Raw genomic sequence first — 20,106 nt, forward strand, 5'->3', positions numbered from 1 at the left:
CTTTTGGTCAGGCAGTTGGACTAAGCAATCTTAGGTACTTTCTGACTGAAATATCCTGCCTCGTCTCACTTTTTAGAACTTCAACAAGGAAAAACCCTTAAGAACTTCTAATTTCAGGATTAGAACCATGAACGGCATCAAGCCCTTACACTGTACGACAGTTCTGCTTGCTGTCCCTTTGAAGGACTGAGGGAAACTTCCGGCCAGTTGACCCAGGGGCGTGACCAGCCCCGCCTCCTGCTTCCCAAGCGCCTGCGCTCAAGGACGCTCCTTTAATTACCCCTCCCTTGATTACCCCTCCCTTAATTACCGCCCGCTCGGCACCGCCCACGTGGCCTCAGGGGACGGGCGCGCCTCTGTGCGCATGCGCGGCGCCGGCGGTCACGTGCCCGGCGGCAGCCAATGGGGCGGCGCGTTGCTGCGCCGTGCCCGGTTGCGGAAGCGCCGCCGCCGCCCGTGCCCGGCGCTCCCCGTCCGGTTCCGCCGCCCGGGATGTGCTGAGGGCGCGTCCGCCGCCCCCCCCAGGTGAGCGGGCGACAGTTCGGGAGGGTCTCCGTGGTGGGGAAGGGCGCTGGTGTTGTCATGGCGATGTGGCCCGGGACGGGCCTAGGCCCGGCGCGGTCGCCATGGCAACCGCGGCCCCCCCGGCCGTAGGTCACGGTGGGCCCGGGGGATGCGCTCCCGTCCCTCCCGTTAACGAGAGTTCGGTGCTATTGCCGTGCCTGTGTCCGGCTCCATCTCCTCCTCCTACGCAGCCGGATTTCCGCGGAAGGCCGGGAATGTCGCGTCCGGCCGGATCCGGCGTCCCCGCGGGCAGAGCGGAGCTGCCCGGCTTAGCCCGCCTGTGCCCAGCTTTGCCCGCCTGTGCCCGGCTTTGCCCGCCTGTGCCCAGCTTTGCCCGCCTTTGCCCGGCTTTGCCCGCCTGTGCCCAGCTTTGCCCGCCTGTGCCCAGCTTTGCCCGCCTGTGCCCAGCTTTGCCCGCCTGTGCCCGCCTTTCTTTGTTGCCGGCTGGCTGTTTTGGAGGGGTGTGTTGAGGCCACCCAGCAGCTGAAAGGTGTCGCGGACAATCCACTCGTGGTTACCGGCACCAGATTATTTCCGTGTCCTGCTGGGAGCTGTCTCAGTATTTAATTGCGTGGTGAGTTTGAGCTCGGCCTGCTCCGTCCCTGCTGGTTTATCCCGATTTTGTTGTGCCAGGGCAGCTCCCAGCCCGTTGTGGGTGATCTGCTGAGCTCCTGAGCCCTGGCCACGCGTCCTTCCCCTCTGGTGTTCGATTCACAGACGCACTGAACGTCCGTACCTGCCTCAGACCAGACTCTCTGAGATGGGTCTCGCCCCTCTCTGACAATTCCCAGTGTCCTCCTTTGCTGCTGGGCCACAGATGTTCTCACTGAGCCTGGGTGCCTTTTCCCCTTGCAGTGCTCAACACGAATTTTGCATTCCTTCCAGCTCCATTCCTTTTTTTTTTACCTACCAGCTTACAGTTTTACTTGTTTTTTGGCATTGTGGGAGCTTTCTGCAGCTGCTTTAGATTTTACCATCCTGGAGATCTGTGCCCTGTCCCAAAGGATCATCAGCCACTTTTGCATTTCTCTTCCTCTTCTTCCATCTAGTTGTTATGAACCTGCTGCATGGACTCTCTTTTCACTCGGGATTCATCCTAAATTATTTTAATCTAATTAATTCTTGTAATTAATTTATTTTAATCTGCCATAGACTCTCCTTATTCCAGGTTAGTATCCTCAAAAGTCTTTATGGGGGACACTTGTGGGAGCATTTTGGGAGCACTAGAGCATGGTGTGTTTTCAGATTATCCAGATCTCTGTTGGCAATAAACTCTAGCGGTGTCTCACAAGTGAGGTGAAAAAGAAATCAAACCAAAAATAACCCCAGAACCCCAACTGGTGGGTCTGTCCCAGTGTGTGATAATTAATTTCCAGAGATAAACCTGAGCTGCCTCGCCCCCCTCAGAGGCAGTGATGGGGACCAGGCTTTTAAAGCAGAAGGTTTTCTCTGGCAGGTTAAAAAGAAGTTTTGTTACATCTGGTAAACTGCCCTAATTAGTGTTTCCACACCTGGTGGCAAAGAAAGAAACATTTTTTAGTGGTGCTGAGACAATATTTGCTCTTTGAAGCTGCTGCTGTTTCTCTCAGCAGATTGTTTGAGGTGCTTAAGGCAAATTGGCCTCTCGTGTCTGACTCGTTGGGAAGTGCCTGTCCTGTGAATGCCTCTTTAAACCTGTGGCATTCTTAATTTTCACTTCTTTTCTCGAACCAGTGTCAATCATCCTGACTCCTGCTATCCAGACTGGAGTTGAATGTGATGAAACATTGTGGGAACTGCCAGTGGAATTCAGAAAATGCTCTTTAGCCAAACAGCCTTTAACACAGAGCACGTGCATTTATTTTTATTGACAAAGCCTGGTGCTTCTCTCATGTCCGGTGTTATTTCTTTCCCAGTAAGATGATCTTTATTTGCATATGGGGCTGGGGTTTTTCTCCTGGTGGAGGGTTTTTTGGGGGGTGTTCTGAGAACAGGGGTTGGGCCAGTGTGGTCTGTGAGTCAGTGCTGGGCTCAGAGCCTGTCAGCTGATTTGAGCTGGTCCTGCCACCCCAAAAGCCATTCTGTCATTTCCTGCCTCTTTCCCACCTCTCTGTTCCCCACCCCGGGCGCTCCCAGTGCAATTCCTGGGGTGAGAGGTGGAGCTGTGCCTGCAGAGGCTGCCCCAGGTGCTCTGCTGTGAATACCTGAGGAATGGCTGGTGCACACTCAGGGACTTCCTGGCAGGGCTGACTCAGAAATCCTGCAGCTCTGCTTCCTGCTGGGGCCAGGCTGCTGGGCTCATGGGCAGGGATTTCCTTCTCTGACGTGTTCAGGTGCTTTTAAAGAGCAAATTGCTGTCCAGAGTGACAGCAGAAAAAGATCTGCCTAGATCTCCACCTTGTCTACAAACTGGGAGGCCAAGTGCTATCCAAAACCGTTCTCAGTGGGATCACTCCCTCCTCCCTGGTTTTTAACCTGTCACAGCCTGTCTGCTGGCTTCAATGCAGAGACTTGCAAAAAGACTTTGAGCTTCATGTTTCACTCTGCCTCCCCCCATCCACTTTCCTCCCTGCAGAGGTAGGAACAGGAGCTGCTCACTTTTTCAACATTGGCTTTTAATTAAGTTTTACATTTCTGTTTCTCAATTTATTGCTGTGACTGTCAGAGCAGACACCTATACCAGGATCCCTTTTAAATGTTATTAGTTTAAAACAGCAGCAGTGGGGTTTTTGAGTTGAACCTGAGTGTCTCATACTTGGAAAACTGCTGAAGAAGGGAAAGGAAAGGAAGTGAAGCCATTTTGGCTCAAATTTTAAAGCCAGGATCTCGGAGACATGTTGAGTTTGGGGCACTTGTCTGACAGCTGAGGAAGGAATGTTCTTTCCAAGCTTTTTCAAATTGTATTTTATTTGAAAGCCTCTTGTTTGCACTAACCTCTGGACAGTTGTGTTGGTGTCTCCTGTGGGGGTGTAGGTTTTGTTAATTCTGCTCCATAATGAGGACAGTGTGTAGGAAATGGAGGCAACCTCAAATTCCCTTCCCCAGGGGTTTGTAGCCTGCATTTCTGGCTGTTTTTTCAGCCACTACACACATTTTCTGTGTGGCTGTTTATTCTACTTCAGAAAGGGCAGCGGGCCTGCAAGTACAATGGATTTTTTTGGGATTTTAAAATTTGTTTTCTGGAGGAAGAGGCGCCTATTGGAAACTTGCTGTGATTAAATCTCCCCTCCAGCTAGGAGCTTGTTGCCAGTGTGTCTCTTTTGTGACCCTTGGGTTTGAACTCTCCACAGTGCCACTGTCACAAAGCAGATTTTCCTTTCCTCATCTTAACAAGAAAAGATTTAACAGCAAAACCCTCTTAGAGATTCTTGTTTGCCATTCCCAGAGGAATTGCTGTATCTGGGGCAGCAGGAAGCCAGGCCTTGTGCAGTGTGCTTTAGAGACACTTCATTTGGGGGCTGGCTGCTGTGAAATCCATGGCTCCAGAAATGTTTCCAGAGCTGTAAGGTGAAAGAACAGCCCAGAAAGTGACCCACATGCAGAACATTAATGTTTCCTGCTGCTGGAAGTCTGACAAGTCCAGCTGCGAGTGTGCAGAAGATCAGGGCTACGAGTATTAAAGGATTTTCACTAACAGTAAGTGTTCTTCATTTCTAATAAATAACCACTGCTTCCTACACAGGTAAAACTACATTTTGCCTTCTCACTTTTTAATATCCTTTTGGGGACTGTTTCAAATCCTGATCCTTCATGGCAGGAAGCCAAATTGTTAATGACAGTGATTCTGGGGGTTTGGCTTGGAGGCTTTCAGTGCTGTGGTCTGCACACCTCGATGAGGGCAGAGTGGAAAATTGTGTGGAGCTCTAGACAAGGCACAAATCTGTGTTTTCAGCATTTCAGTGCTGAGGAAAAATAGTCTGAGCCATCTGGGGTGAGTGTTAAGAGGAGGGCTGATTGCCAGGATGGTTTTCCCAGGCTGTGTGTGACAGTGCTGCCTTCCTGGCTGTCAGAGTTCAACGTGCTCTGGCCAAGCTCGTGTAGCTGTTCCACAGGAGGAGGGTGTAAAATCCAATTGACTTATTTGGTGTATTTGGTGTTAGGTGGGAGTCTGATTGAGCAGGGTGATTGATACAGCAACATGCTGAAATCACAGCAGAAGCTGAACACAGTGATGGCAGTGTATGGTTGGATCCAAATCCAGGTGCCTGTTCTAGTCTCTGTGTGCTCAGGAAGGAGTACACAGCTTGAAGCCTGCTTTGCTTCCTTCAAAATTTACTTTTTTAAAATAAATTTTTAAAGCAAAATTGTCCAGTTTTTATACTTTGGGCTCAGTTGTGTGTCTGTTCCTTCCACGTTGGTCTGGCTCTCTCAGGGAGATGTGATTCTTTATGAATTGGCTCAGGACACCTGACAATTCACTGCTACAGATGTCTTATCTCAACCCTAGGTTACTCTGCAGCCTCTCTGGGGCTGAGGTAAATTCAGCTTTCCTTCCAACATGTTCTTCCCTGAGCTCACTGGGTGTTGCCCTCCTCCACTGTGGGGTGCTACTCAAGCACACTGCCCTGGATGGATTTACTGGACAAGAAAGTCCAGGCACTGACAAACTCCCTTCTCCAGAGTGATGTCCCCAAGAGAATCCCATGAGTGCTTGGGGGCAGATGGGATCCACATGGCAGGGCTGGGTTAACCTGGTGTGTTCCTCCTGTGGCAGCCTGGGGAGCTGTGCCAGGGCAGGTGGTTGGCAGGGCAGTTTTCTGCACAGAAAAAAAGCTGCTATTCAAGGAATTTAAATATTGAGGAGCTCCAAGTCTTGAGCTAGTGCACACCCCTGAGTGACCTGGAGCCCATGGGGGGCTTTGAGGCTCAGTGCTTTTGATTCTGGTAGAAAAGGCAAAAAAAAACATGGATCAAAAGGTGTTGTGAAGTCACATAATCAGCGCCTGCTTCCACCCACAGTACTGTATTTTTTTCAGACCAAGACACAGAATCAGTCATTTTGTACCAGATTTCTCATTAAGAATCTCACTCATTCCAAGCTTCTGCTAGGGTAGGGAATGAGGTGCTGGCAGTTTTGGGCAGTGCTGCTGTGGGATGTGCTGAGTGTCCAGGGATGGAGGAGAAACCGTCAGCGTTCAGTGTGTGACTGAGCTCCAGGCTCAATGAGGTGGGAATGAGGGGAGCTGTACCCTGTGGGGTTTGTGTGCTGCCTGTCCCAAATGAACCCCTGTGGCATTCCTAGAAGGAGCAGGAGCATTAAATGGATAAGCAGAGTGTAACAAATGCCCTGTCAGGTGTGCTTGCATTGCACACTGTGAGTGGTGATGCAGGCAGCATATTTGATGCCCCAGCTTCCAGTTGTGCCTTTAGATCCAAAGGGACTGGTCTGATTCCAGGCAGAGTGAAGAGATTTGCTCCTCACTGACATTATGTGGGCCTAAGCAACCTGATTTAAGTTGGGTTAAACCCCAAAGGGTCTTTCCAACCTATGTTTTTTTATTCTATGACCATACTTGAAGTAGTACTGTGAAGCTGTCAAGCCAAGTATTTAAATATCTTTAAAAATTTGGCTCCTGTTGCTTGGATAATGTTGCCCTAAGTCCTGGAAATGCCTCTTTGAGATTCTTAGCAATAAATCCTTGATGTTTTGAAATTCAGTTGCACTTTTATTGTAATAAATGAAAGGAGCTTGGTGACAGAGGTGTCTGTGTGGAACATTCCCTGCGAGACCAGTAACCTAAAAACACAGTAAGCTGAAAATGAAATGCAGCAGGGAAGTCTGTACTGCTTTGTGGAATTAGACTGGTTCAGACTGAATGGTTTAATGTAAATCAAATCCCCAGTGCCAGACAACACAAGGTAGAGAGACTTAGAGCTGTGAAAAATGCTGCTTGTGCTCTGGAAGATAACAGCAGACTTTGTGGCTGTTTGGGGTACTGTGGTGCTCAGTCACAGCTAAAATCCTGCACTTTGGTAGCTTTAAGATTCTCTCTGGGCTTTGATCCTATTTACTTACAAGCGAGTGAGGATGCCAAATGTTATTAATTTTTCTTTCCTGGAAATCTTGTGTTAGTGGGATCTGAAGACCATCCAGATGGCGACTGGAGTTGCAAACAAGGATTTGGTGGTGACACTGCAGCAGACCTGTGGTGTGAGGGAACCAGGCACAAGGAAATCCATTTCTGTCCCTGTGTGCAGATCTCCCAGGGAGTGTCTGTAAAATGAAAGAGGCACTGTGACATGTCCTGCAGTGCTGGGCAGGAGCTGACAGGACGGGACAGCCCCTTCGTGGTGTGTCCTCCCAAGTCATCTGCAGGACCTTAATCATTTCCTTCTGCGGAAGGACAGCAGATAATCCTTAATAATCCATCAGGAGTGTGCACAAAGTGAATTCTTTGAATTCCTGAAGGTGGAAATCTTCATCCTGAGCCTTGGTGGAGGATCTGCAGTGTTGGATGTTGGAGGTGCTGGGACACTGGGCTGCCTGGCTGTGCCTGTAGGGACAACGCTGCCTGAATTATGGAGTCTCTTTATAACCACCCACAGCCTGCTAGGGCTTCTCTTTATTCTTCCCTGCAGCTCTGCTGTTTTCTGTGGGATGAATTGATCTCAAATAGCTTTTAAGTAAAGTAAAAGGTATCGATGATCTTTGATCCAGCTTTGTTTCTGCAAGTGAAGAAGATTCCTTCACTTTGGTTTTTGTGTGAACAGTAAATTTAAAGTCAATACATCCCTAACTGGGAATTAGAGTTGTAAACAATCCTAGTTGGTATTTGTTTGACTTTAGTCAAACTAAGATTACCTGGCTTTTATTCTGCTAAGAAATTCAGTGATATTTGTTGCTAGATGATAAATTTTTTATTTGGGAATTTCATGAGTTTATCTGCTTGGAAGCTGAAGTCAAAATAAAAATTAATTAAACTAGCGTCTTGTTCACTGCTGAAATCCAGCTCATTTTTGCAGGATGCACGAGGCAGAAACATTGTTAAAACATGTCTAACAGTGCTAAACAAGGGAAATCTCAACTTGTAGAATCACTTGGCCAGGTTTTCGTAGGTATGGAAGTGCTGAAGGGATTTTCAAACACGTTTAAGCAGCTGTCTGCCAAAGCATCAGGCTTTATCTTTCATTTGAACACCCTGCTGGATTCAGAGTACTGGTTCTGTGTGGCTGCCTTTCTCTCTAGAAATGTGATCCTATGAAGATTTTATTATGATTATTTTTTTTTAAATACAGGATCTCTAAGAGGGAATGAAAACATCCTGCTCTTGAGAAAAGCTGGAGCTGAGGTGTCTTAGCTGTGAAGCATCTGGTCCATGTAAATAAACTGTTCCTGCAGCTGGCTCTAAACAAGAGCTGCTCCTTCTCAGTAGGATCTGGCAGTGCCTGTGCTTGGCTGCGCCGTGCTGAGTGAGCAGGGACAAGTCCTGGAGGCCCAGCCAAGGCTTGGGCCAGTGCTGGAGCCAGAGGCTCTGCTGCCTTTTAGGCAGAACTGTGAAACACTGTTCTTTAGCTCATTATACCTAGAACTGAACGATGCCAAAGATTTATGACATCATTTTTTAAATAGCAAGTTCAGGCCTCACAATGCACTTTAATTTAAAATTATATGTCAAGTTGGCTTATTTAGTAATGTATTTGCTATTTCTTTTCATCCAACTTCCATTACTGCTAAATATTTGTTATAAGAATTTCACAGGTTCCTTAGAGCTACTCAATTCACTTGAGGCCAGACTGTTTTGCTAAATTTGTTTCAATAGACCAAGGCAGAAAACTAGTAAAAATGCATAAAACTTTCATGCTTTCCTGTATTTTTGAAATGAATTTGTTATGCATTAATATCTGCAAGTCTTATGTAAGAAAAGGAACTAAATGCTCAGTTTCTAGTTCTACTTGCTCCTGGCTGCAGTATTTTGTAAGAGGGTGTTCTCAGAGCTTTTCCAAGTGTTTATCTGCACTATCCCTTTGTAAGCATGAAATGTTAAATAAAATATGAAATGTTGGCTCATTTTCTAATCCTCCTGAACAAGTGCTTCCTGTTTGGACAGAAGGGTGAGGTCACTGTGCCCCCAGGAGGGGAAGACAGTGGGTGATGTTGGCCATCATGTGAACCAAAGGCTGACACCTGAGAAAAAGATATTAAAATAAATAACTTCACTTTGGTTTTCCAAAGTGGCTGTGGACACCCTTGAATTTTCCACATGCCCCTGGAGCCTGCATTTGGCTTCAGAGCAGCCACCATTTGGTCTCAAAGGTCACAACTTGTGTTGTCAGTGTTGCTGCCTCTAAACCCCTAAAAGCCCTTTTAACTTATGGGGTTTTGTTTTACACTGATACAGTTTTTTGTTTTATTTTGTGCTTTCAAACATGTATTTTGTCCTCTTTAAGTTGACTCTAAAGGTGATACTTAGGTCACTGTGTTGGCTGAGACTTGAGTTCAGGACTTTGGGTGTGCTAAGGACAGCATTGCCACAGGCTGTGCTCAGGGTCAGGACCTGCTCTTGGTTTTTCCAGGTATCCCAGAAGACCCAGAGGCTGTCACCTGGCTATGAAGGGAATTGATTTGCCTGGAATTTCTCCTCTCTTGCTCATAGCAGCCACTTCCCACAGCTCCTCCAGCAGCAGCGACACCTGGCCAGGAGGAAGGGGCAGAGCTCTGCTCTCCTGAACCCCAGTGGCAGGACACGGTGCCAGATGGGTGTCCCAAATGTCCTTTAAATGTGCTGGAGCATCTGGATTGAGTCCCTGCAAACACAACCAGCCATGGGTGTCTGAATTTGAGGGGAGGGGATTATCCTGTTCAACAAAACAGTCATGGATTACTTGATGGAGCCTGGCTTCAGCTCCAGGATAATGCATAATGCTTGCCCAGCTCTTTGAGCACATGGTGTTAAATACACATGGACTAATCCTCATAGGAATGTGTCCTGTGCTGCCCTGTCTTTTCTACTCATTAGCAAAACCATGGCCCTGGCATGGTGGTTTTATTTCTCTCTGACTTATTAATGCTGAGAAGGGGTGTTCCCTTACAGGAGCACTGAAACTTTGCAAGGAAAACGATCCCGTGGTGTGTCACAGCTCTGAAATGGCTCAGCAGGGGTGTGGGGGGTGAAAATGGGGTCCACAACATCCAGAACCAGTGGTTGTGGATCAGATGAACCTCAGCAGCAAATGTTTGTCCTCCTTTCTTCAGGGTCCCATGGGGTGAAGCTGAGGCTTCTTAAAAGGTCACCAGAGGCTGGGGGTGGGGAGTGTGTGCACCACTGTGACAGGACACAGATTCCAAGTCTGGCCTCTGAGGGCTTCAGCCCATTATGGGAGTGTAAAAGAAATTTTAAAGGCAACAAAGAGCCTAGGTTTTGTAGGGGCTTATGTTGTTTTGAAACTGGCACCTGGACCTGGACTGCTCAGTAAACAGGCAGCCAGAGTCCTAGAACAGGCTGGAAAATAGCTGTGATGCTTTTTAAGGAATTCTTTGGAGAGGAACAAGTGATCCATTTCTGTACAGAATGACTGTAACTGCCAGAGTAGAATCATAGAATATGCTGAAGGGAGGGGACCCATCAGGATCACTGAGTCCAGCTCCTGGCCCTGCACAGGACAACCAGAGAATCCCAGCATGTGCTGGAAAGCTTGTCCAAGTAAGTTTAGTAACTTAATAATTTATAATTAATTGCTAAATTGTGATTTTGGCAACCTAAAATTGCCCAAACGGGCGATTGTAACTTTGCCAGTTACAATATTTGTGTTGAAGCTGCTCAAATGGCATATGCAGTCCAATGGGGAGTGTGTTTAAATTGGTTCTTCCTTGAGCTCTGAGCTGTAAATCAAGAACACTGGAGAGCTGAGCATCCCTTTTCCAGGAAGGCATAGACAAACATTGCTCTGAGCAACTTTTCCCTTAAAACTTGGCACTTTGAAACCAAGCCTTGAGACTCTTATAATTAGGAAAAGAAAGTAGAAACTCTTAAGTAATTTATTTTTGTTGAGGGCAGTGGCTTTGGTTTTTGAAATTTGCATCCTGGTCTGGTTCTTTTACCTGGGAGGGTCGGAGTGAGAGAAATAAGGAAACGACTCCTCCTGTCCCCACTCATCTTGTCTGTCTCATGTGAGGCTTTGTCATGCCTAAAATGGGTTCTCCAGGCACCCATCAGTGCTACAAATGCTTCAACAACCACTTTAGCTATCACTTTCTTCTTTCCCTCTGGTGTTGTTAAAAAAGGCCGAAGACACTGCAGCAAGTGTTGTTGGTGCTCAGCAGCTCGTGGCAGGGCTGTGCAGAAAACGTGTCCTGGGATTTCTGTATCTGAGCGCCCTGAGCTGGGCTGGGAGGAGCTGTGGCACACAGGAACGAGGGGAAGTGAAACTAGATCTCATTTCACCAGCACAGGTTAAACAAAATGAACATTTTAAAGGGTTGGAATCCTCTGCATATGTACTCACTGGAGATGGCAGGGTTGTGCAAGAGGACTTTCTAAATGTTCCTCTAGCAGTGCTTCCTTTTTAAGCTGTTTCTTCAGTTTTGTTTTAACAAAATGTTGGTGCTGCACAGACATTTGAAAAGCTCCATGCAACATAAGGTACACTTGGCACGCTGTTGCCTCATTTAATACTCTTTTTGGAAGGGCTGTGGCCACGTGCTCCTCGCACACAGAGACACCAGACTGCTCCCAGGGATTGGGATGGGGCTGGATATGGGGATGGATATGGGGCTGCAGGGATGGGCAGGCTCAGCTGCAAGCTGGGCTTGCCCCATGGCCAGCACAGCTGTGAGTTCCTTCTCAGGTCAATGTTGCCGTGTTTTGTTTCATCTCCCCTGAAAATCACTTTCCTGGGAAATTCCTTTATCCATAAGAAGCCCCTCGTGGTGCTGTTGGATCAGACCCTGTGTTCCATCTCTGCTCTGGTGCTTCCTTCCCCTGCAGGCGTGAATGACAGAGGAGGTGCCCCCGAGTGCACTGTCGGATGTGAACCTGCGCCTGCTCTGCCACGATGACATAGACACCGTGAAACAGCTCTGTGGAGACTGGTTCCCAATCGAGTATGTGCCTGCTCTGGGGGCAGCTGGGACAACTGGGGGGAACCTGTACTGCTCCAGCTCTCTGTAGCCTCAGGGCTGTTGCCAGGGCAGCAGCAGGTTGGGAACCTTCTGTGCACTGTGGTGGTGTTAAAGGTCCTTTGCTGCCTGGCCCGCAGCGTACCGTAGCCATCAGAAACTTCCTGCGTGCAGATTTTGGCAGGAAAATGGGCTTTGCCATTAAAGGGGTGGATCAGCTTCTTGAGAAAGACTGAATGAGGTGGGGAAGGGCAGCACCTCCAGGAAAAAGGACAGCATCCCTGTGCTTGTGAAAGGAAGTTGTGTCCTGGAGCCTGGGGCTGGGACAGCAGCCTCAGAGCCAAACCGAACTGACAGGGAGCTGTTCCCAGGGGCTGCTCTGCTGTCCCCAGGAACTGAGCACTGCATCCCTTGGATCACTGCTCCTCCATAAAGCTGATCTCAGCCTGGCCCAGGCCAGCTCCCAGACCCACATTTGGTCAATGCCCATGACTGCACAAGAACAGGAACTTCTCTGGAGGACACTGACAGATTTCTGGCCTAAAGCATCCAGGGAAACCACAGCTGTAGACTTCATGGATTTTTAACTTTAGCTTCATGGAGAAGGTTTATAGAGGATTCTAGCAGATTATAATTAAGATTGAATAAAATGTAACAAATCAGCAAAAGCATTCATAATATTTTGAGTTTGTACATTTCTTATAAAGGCAAGATGTGCTGAACTCTCACTTGGAAATAAATGAACATACAGTAGTTTCCCTTTAGTAGCTGCAGAAGGAGGAGGAGAACTGAAGGCTGGTGGTGTGATTTTTTTTTTTTTCTATCAGTATGAAGCATTTTTTTTACATGTGTATCAAATAATGAGATCCTTACACTCTTAGATGAGGGCAGATGGATCTTGCATTTAAAAATGACTTGCTAAAGATGGATGTGAAAGCTCTGGGCAAAGACTGTAAGATGAAAATGTGATTCTCTTAGCAAGGCAGGAGGCCATTACATGATGAAAGAATCCATGGCACTAAATAGGATGCAACAGGTGTTTCCAATTGAGGAGCATCTAATGCCTGTTCCCGTGGGCTTTGCATCCCCTGACATTGCTGTTTCTGGTTCCTCCCCAGGTACCCTGACTCATGGTACCGAGATATCACTTCCAACAAGAAGTTCTTTTCCCTCGCAGCCACGTACAGAGGCTCCATCGTGGGGATGATCGTGGCAGAGATCAAGAGCAGGACCAAGGTGCACAAAGAGGTATGGGACTGCCCTGGGCTTCAGCAGGACACAATCCAACCCCTGCTGTGGGGAACGGGGATGGGACCTGTTTGGGGTGGGGTTTTTCCCTCCCCTATTCAGACACTTGTTCTGAGTTTACCTAAGGAAGGAAGCACATGCTGATTTCCAGCTGATGGAGCGGGGTGGGTGAGGGGCTGTGTGGTGCCACAGAGGCTCTTCCTGCTGGAGCATGGCCCCATGGAGAGCTGAGGGATCAGATCCTGCTGGCTAATCCCTGGTCATGGCTGGTGTAGCTGTGGGAGCACAAAACTCTTTTTTTTTTCATTAGAGCTTCCTTAGCTGTACTGGGTGAGTCACTCTGGTGACTTCCTGCAGAAACTCCTCCCTTTACACAGTCCCTGTCCTGAGCCCTGGGGGAGCTAACCCGTCTGCAGAGAGCTGGGACTTCAGAGATAACAGAGCCTGGAGGCCAGGACAGACAGTCCAGTGCAGCAGAGAGGGATAGAAGAGATGGTCAGTGAAGACAGCATGGGAGAAGAGCACAAAAAAAAGCAAGGGCAGTGCAGGAAGTGTCTGACTCCTGGAAGGCCCTCAGTGATGTGGTTAAACAATAATCCCAGCAGAGTAGCACATGGGTCTCTTCACCTCAGCTCTCTGGCTTCATCTCAAAGCTCATCCAAGTCAGAAGCTGCATCTTCAGCAACTTCTACAAATGGCTCTTGTTCCAACCAAGCTGAAAGCCAAGGGCTTATTCAGGCACTGCTCTGGGCAGTTGGGCCTGTGGAATGTGCTCCTTGTCCTCCCCAGCAGTGCAGAGATCTCTGGCTGACACAGCTCAGGTGCAGCTTGCAGGCCACGAGGACTTGCTGGGTTGATCTAAACACTGCTGGGTAGCTCCAGAACTGGCACTTTGGATCCTTCTGGTAAAGAAAGCAAGCCTGTTCTGCCCCTAAACCCACAAATAATGTACATATGTAGGAAATAGTGTGGTTTGTGTTTGCCTCTGGGAGGATCATGTGAAAATGGGAATAACTCCATGCTTGGATATGTTAACTTCCATCCCAAAAGCTTCAGCTAAGACTGTTCAGTTAAGAGAAGTTTTCTGCTTCAGCCTTTTTCAGGTGTTCCAGTACAGGGTTCATGCTTTCTCCTGTGCCTCCCCAGGTACCCTATTAAAAAACCTGTCCTATCTCTATGCAGGATGGAGATATCCTAGCTTCCAATTTTCCTGTGGACACTCAAGTTGCTTACATCCTGAGTCTTGGAGTGGTGAAGGAGTTCAGGAAACATGGAATAGGTAAGCTGCTGCTCAGTGCCAGTTGTTGCTGTATTTGCCAGGTATGACTGGAGGAGCTGCAGTATCCCCCTGCAGCATCCCTGTGGGAATGGGGAAGGGTTACCTGTGGCTGGTACCAGCAGGGGCACAGTGCAGGTGCACTGGGAGGTTTTTACTGGTGTGGGCACAACACAATGTGCAAATATTTCCAAAGAGCATAGGCCTTTGTCAGTCTTGTTCCCAGGGGCCAGCTGAGCACACCAAAAACTCACACTGGTGCTCCTGAGGCTGTCTGAAAGTGTAAGAACTTCACCCAGAAGGAGAGTTTGAAATTATTTTCTTTCTGGGTATCAGCAGACTGATCCCTGAGACAGAAAACAGAACTGCTTTTAATCTTTCATCTTCAACAGATACAACAAACTGTGAAAAAACCACAAAGGGAACTGGAAAATAATGTTACTTGTGCCTGATTAGATCTTGAATGTACAAGTCAGCTCTGAATGTCTGCTGCCACGTGCAGCATTCCTGCAGCCATTTGAAATGCTGGAGTCAGGAAGGCTGTCTCTGTTCAGAGCAGCTGTGCTGTCCCCAGTGCTGCCCTTCAGGCAGGACGTGGATCTCTGATCTGCAGAAGGGAATGGGCCAGGTTTGGCAGCGTGACCCAGGGGTGCACCCCTGGAGTCTCCTCAGTGGATAGGGGTGTAACTCAGCACCTCCAAGTCCTCCCTTCTCCTCCAGGCGTGTTTGGAGAGGTATAAACCTAGAGGATACATAAAGAAATGACCACAGAGTCCTTGGTGAGAGCAGTGTTTAAACCTTCCATTAAAATGCCACTGGAGAGAATTTTCCAGTACAAAGAAGAAAGTGGTAGCACAGAATGATCACAGAGGCTGGTAAAGAGATCTTTCTGTAAAATTATGGTGGTTTTCAGTCTCGTCCTAATTTCCAAATCCTATTTTTCCCCCAGTCTTACCTTGCTGGAATTTTCTCTTTTCAGAGTCAGTATTTCCTGTATCTATTCCAGCTGCACAGCATGTTGCTGTCCTCTCTCAAAAACTTAGAGCTTGCACCTGTAGCAACACAACCTAAAAAAAGCTGCTGCTGCTTTTCCTGAGACCTTTCTTTTGAGTTTTTCTAGTGGTATTTGAAGCTGTAGCCTTTCATGCAGGAGGCTCTTCGCTCCAGCCATGCTTCTAAGCACTAAAGCTCTGATTTGCTCTGATTTTTGTTAAAGGGTTTGTTTTCTAGTTCTCTGCTGTTCTTAAACCATAGGACAGATGGATTTCTGTGAGGTGTAAGTCTGGAATATCTCATAAGAAAATTGAACTGCTCTGCTGTTGATATCTCAGTGTTTTTTTGGTCTTGGCTGATATAGATTCTCACTAAGTATCAAGAAAACGTGAAGTCAGTGCTGTTGACTTCTGCTCTGAAATCCTGTGGGTCCTCCAGAGAGTCCCCCAGGCCCTGGGGATTGTGAAACAGCAGCAGCCTGTGTGTTAGTCAGGCTGATTCTTCAGCCTGGTGTTACCACACCTGCTGGAAGAAGTTCCCCTGCAGGTTCTGCTGGGTCCTTCATGCCATGCTGAGGTGGTGTGGATGAACCCCAGGTCTTGTCCCTTGGGGCTGGAGTATCCTCTGTACCCTTCTCTGGCTTTTCCTGCTGCAGCAAATCCAGGTTGGATGAGGCTGTCTCCACTCTTCCTTAGAAGGTATTTTAAAATCCCAACAGTTCTTAGATTTTGATTCAAGTTCAGCAGACACAATAATCTCCTTTTGAAGTCCTGTTTTGACACTCTGCTGTCTCAAATGGTTTTAAAATAAATACATGTATGGGGTGAAACTGATACCATTGAAAATGAAACTGATCTTCCCCAAAGCCAGGAGTGGCTCTGCTGGGGTGGGCAGTATTGTCAAAGTTCTGCCTCATCCTTGTGGTTATTGAGTCAGAGGTTTGTGTCTTCAAAATCTCTGGGTTTTGAAGCTGTGCTCATAGGTGAGACCACGTATAGAAACCGTGTAGGAGGTCCTGTGAGAACTGGGTGGGATTTGGGGTCTCCAGGTGTGTGCAGCAATCCCTGGTGCACACACCCTCACACTGTGATCCTGCTGCCTTCCCTTCAACAGGTTCCCTCTTGCTTGAGAGTCTGAAAGATCACATCTCCACCACTGCCCAGGACCATTGCAAAGCCATCTACCTGCACGTGCTCACCACCAACAACACAGCAATAAACTTCTATGAAAACAGAGACTTTAAACAGCACCACTATCTCCCCTATTACTACTCCATCCGAGGGGTCCTCAAAGATGGCTTCACCTACGTCCTGTACATCAACGGCGGGCACCCACCCTGGACAATCTTATATCCTTTCCCTGCAGGCTGCTGAGCAGAGGCCAAGCCCTGTTTTGGGTTAACAGCAGCAGAGTGGGTAGATGTGGGAACTGAAACCTGCTCAGATGTGGGTTTAATCTGAAGCTGGAAGGGGGAGATGTTAGAGTTACTTGATGTAGGATGGTTGGAGCAAGTTGGATGCCAGTGAGAGCGAGTGCTGGTGTTAGACCAAAGTTCTGGGCGTGCTTTGGCTTGTAGGGTGCAAGATTTAGCCATGAACAGGGCAGAGAAACACTTGGTTTTGTTTCCTGTGACCTGGGATCTCCTGTGAGCCTGGGCTGGCCTGGATCTCAGCAGGCTGCTCCCACACTGACTTAGAGGGTTTGTTTCAGGTCAACAGATCATGGAGAAGAAACTTGATCCTTCCTGGGTGTAGCTGGTCAGTTCCAAGCTCCCTGGGCAGGGGGATGGATTGCTATCCTCACAGGATCTTCTGTGGAGTGCAAAGGGAACTGCTTAGAGGAAGTATTTCCTACACCAGCTGGAGCTTCCATTCCCAAATTGCTGTTCTTTACAGGGCAGAGCAGACCCGCTTTTGATAGAAAGGTGGAGGCAGAGATTGGAAGGAGTAGATGTGACTGAGCTGAGCATCTTCCACTGTGTTGGGGTCCCTGCAGGCAGGGCAGGCCCAGGAGTGATTTTTGTTCTTTGCTAAGTTACAGTGTAAGCGTTGCTGTCCTTAACTGGTGGCCACTGACTACCTACAGCACATTGGCTCCACACTAGCCAGTCTGAGCCCGTGCTCCATTCCCCAGAGGATATACAGACAAGCCCAGAGCCTCCTGTGCAGCCTCCTGCCCTGGTCTGGCATTTCTGCCAAGAGCAGCATCGAGTACAGCCGGACCATGTGACGGACGGGGGAGCACAGGGAGCGCAGGTGGGTGCTGGGGCAGCTCCCTTCCCTTCCCTGCCACGGCCACTGGGCAGATCTCTCTTCTGGGAGAGGTCCTGGAGTGAGCTCATCTGCTGCCGTGGAAGGTGTCTGGGCATGGCTGTGCTCCAGCCAGCAGCTGAACTCCTGCAGGTTTCATTTGAAGGGAAATAAAATTCTGACCTTGTTTACTGGAGCCCAAGCCCCAACAGCGGGGGGAACCTGCTGTCCCTTTCCTTTTCCCAGCTGCTGGAGCAGAGTGCAGGAGTGCCTGAGCCCTCAGAGTCCCAGCACAGTAACTGGAGGCCCCAGTGCTGCCAGTGTCTGACGTTTCCAGGCCAGTGGCTCCCAGCACACCTTCCCTAAGTGTTTCCCTAAAACATCTGCCCTCTTTTCTTTCCATAGGGTTGTTTCTCCTTCCACCTGACACCCGGCTCTGGTTCCAGCGATGACAGCTCTTGGGCGGTGACCCGGCCCCCGGATGGGGCTCCCTGTTCCACGGGGACTGACCTTTGGTAGAACCCCCGGGGCTGCAGCCCCGGCTCCCCCCGGGCTGGGCGGGCCCTCGGCACCGCTCCGTGTGCATGTTGCACTGTCCCCGCCACCTCCCTCCCTCCGGTTTGCTCCTCCCCATACCCGGCATGTCCAGGGGTTCAGCTGCTGCTCCCGCTCCATCCACAGCTGCTGAGAGCAGCTGAGGGAGGTGCACGGATCTGCAGTGAGGAACCACTGAAATGGACTGGGAGAGCCCTGGCTGCTGGGGCAGAGACTGCCCTTGTTGCTGGGGAAGGGGGCAGCTGGGGCAGGGGAAAGGGAGGAATGGGAATTATGTTTAGGTCCTGCCACATCAGCTGCTGGTGCGTCCTGTGGGTGACTTCAGGGAGAGCAACTGCCTCGCATGAGAAACTACCCAGCCCCAGCAGCCCTCTGGAGTGATGTAAAAAGAAGCATATAATTTAGGATGCATTCAGGAAGTAGAAGGCAGGGAATGAAATTGCTATTTCATAGTGAAATATATATGTATTATACTGTATAGATCTTTCTGCCTTTGTCCAGGATGGAATGTAGCAGGGGATGGGAGCTGGCAGTGTACAGTCAGGTCCAGAGCCCTTCTCCCCTTCCTTGGCACCAGGCTGGACTTTGCAGGATCCCGAGGGATGGGATGTGTGCACAGATCACAGCTTTCCCTTGCTGAGGAGTGCCCCAGCTGCTCAGTGTGGTGCTTTGGGCTGTGCTCTGTGCACCTCTGGGCTGTGCTGGGCAGTCTCTCCTTGGCTGCCCTGTCCTGTCCGGGAGCCTCTGGCTGGACTGAGGAGCTCATGTGCAGCCTGTGTGGAGGCCCTGGAGCTGCAGCCAGGCCAGGGGCCCTGCCATATTCCCATGGCAAACCCCCCTTCCCCAGCTCAGCACCACGTTCCTTATTCCAGCTTCATTTTTTAACTGGGACTGGAGCAGGGGGATCCATGCCGGCGCAGGGCCTGGATGGGCTGGCACTGCCAGCTGTGGCAGGGGCTGGGCAGGCCCTGGGGGTCACACAGGGCTCAGGCTGGGCCTTAGGAGAGCCAACAAGCACAGGATGACCCTGCAGCCTGGATGGGCACAGAAAGCCCTGCCAGTGACCAGCCCCTGGGGGGAGTTCACTAACAAAGGATGCAGGTGAGCTGCTGTGATTGGTGCCAGGCTGGAGAGCAGGCAGCCTCAGGGCCCGGCCCGTTTGGTGTCTGAGAGCAGCACCAGGCTGTTCTGGGAGGTGCTGCTCCTTCTGGGACTCAAGACAAGGTAAAGAGGTGTTTATGAGGAGTCAAACAGGGCACTCAGAAAGCCCCAGCCTTTGAGACCGTCAAGCCCCAAGGTGCCAGGGCCTCTTCCACCCCATGTCACCTCTGGCTCCCCTGTAGTTCAGCAGTGCCAGTGGCACTGGGCAGCAGCTCCTCCCCCAGCCCCAGTGCCTCCTCAGGGCCCCTGACACCCTCCCACTCAGTTGTTTCCAGTTTAGGGTATTTTTGCTTATCCAAAATAAGCAAAAATGCAAAAAATAAGCAAAAATATGTTTTACTTAACACATCTGTTGGTTGAGAGTTTCTTCAGCAGCCCAAGCCCGTTTTTTCTCAGCACTTGCTTTCTCTGGACCAGAATGAAGCTCTTCTATCCTGATTGCCTGGGGCTGATGTGTGTCTGTGTCTCCAGTTTCTCTCCTGTCCCCTACACAACCCAACTCCACTATTCGGGCACATCCCAAAGGAGCTGTGACTGGTCTGTGTGTCCTCCTACCACCCTGTCCTGAGGTGTCAGCCCTGTCCCCATCTTAGCCCATTATTTATTGAAGAACCTCTCGCTAAATATCTTCAATTAAACCAAACCTCTTTTTGGAGTTGTCTGTCCCTGCAGAGAATCCACCTCTGACCAGCTGCTTGTGCCTGCCCCACAGGGGTGACCACAGGCCCTTTTCTGTGGGGTTGGGGGGATCCTGGGGGAGCTGCTGCTGCTCCAAACCAGGGAGAGGGGGAACAGGGAACGGGGAGCAGCTCCACAAGCGCTGAGCCTGCCCTTCCAACAGGACTGCAGGATGGGTGGGTGGGTTTTCCTAAGGCTCAGCTGCAGTGCTGGGCTCCTCACAGGCTGTGCCCCCTTCAGCCAGGACTGAGGCCCCTCAGGCACAGCCAGTGCTTGGGCAGTGCTGCTGCACCTGGGACAAGCTGCTCCAGCCCCTGTCTGGAGCCCTGGGGAGCACAAGCCATTCT

The 20,106-nt window shown here is 49.5% G+C and overlaps 1 protein-coding gene across 2 annotated transcripts; it reads left to right on the forward strand.

The window, feature by feature from the left end:
* Nucleotides 1–425: 425 nt before the first annotated feature.
* NAA60 (N-alpha-acetyltransferase 60, NatF catalytic subunit) lies at nucleotides 426–19,736 on the forward strand. 2 transcript variants are annotated; one of them, XM_021550065.4, is made up of 7 exons: nucleotides 426–525; nucleotides 11,469–11,584; nucleotides 12,718–12,847; nucleotides 14,030–14,126; nucleotides 16,230–16,464; nucleotides 17,189–17,371; nucleotides 17,771–19,736. In XM_021550065.4, exons 2-6 carry the CDS (start codon nucleotides 11,475–11,477, stop codon nucleotides 17,343–17,345), a joined length of 729 nt encoding a protein of 242 aa, XP_021405740.1. In that variant the 5' UTR covers nucleotides 426–525; nucleotides 11,469–11,474; the 3' UTR covers nucleotides 17,346–17,371; nucleotides 17,771–19,736. The 2 variants fall into 2 exon arrangements, with proteins under 2 accessions (XP_021405740.1, XP_085448584.1); XM_085592458.1 differs by lacking the exon at nucleotides 426–525 and adding an exon at nucleotides 933–1,138.
* The last annotated feature ends 370 nt before the right edge of the window (nucleotides 19,737–20,106 follow it).

Source organism: Lonchura striata, chromosome 14 (assembly GCF_050655825.1).
Source record: "Lonchura striata isolate lonStrDom1 chromosome 14, ASM5065582v1, whole genome shotgun sequence".
NCBI classification, from domain to species: domain Eukaryota; kingdom Metazoa; phylum Chordata; class Aves; order Passeriformes; family Estrildidae; genus Lonchura; species Lonchura striata.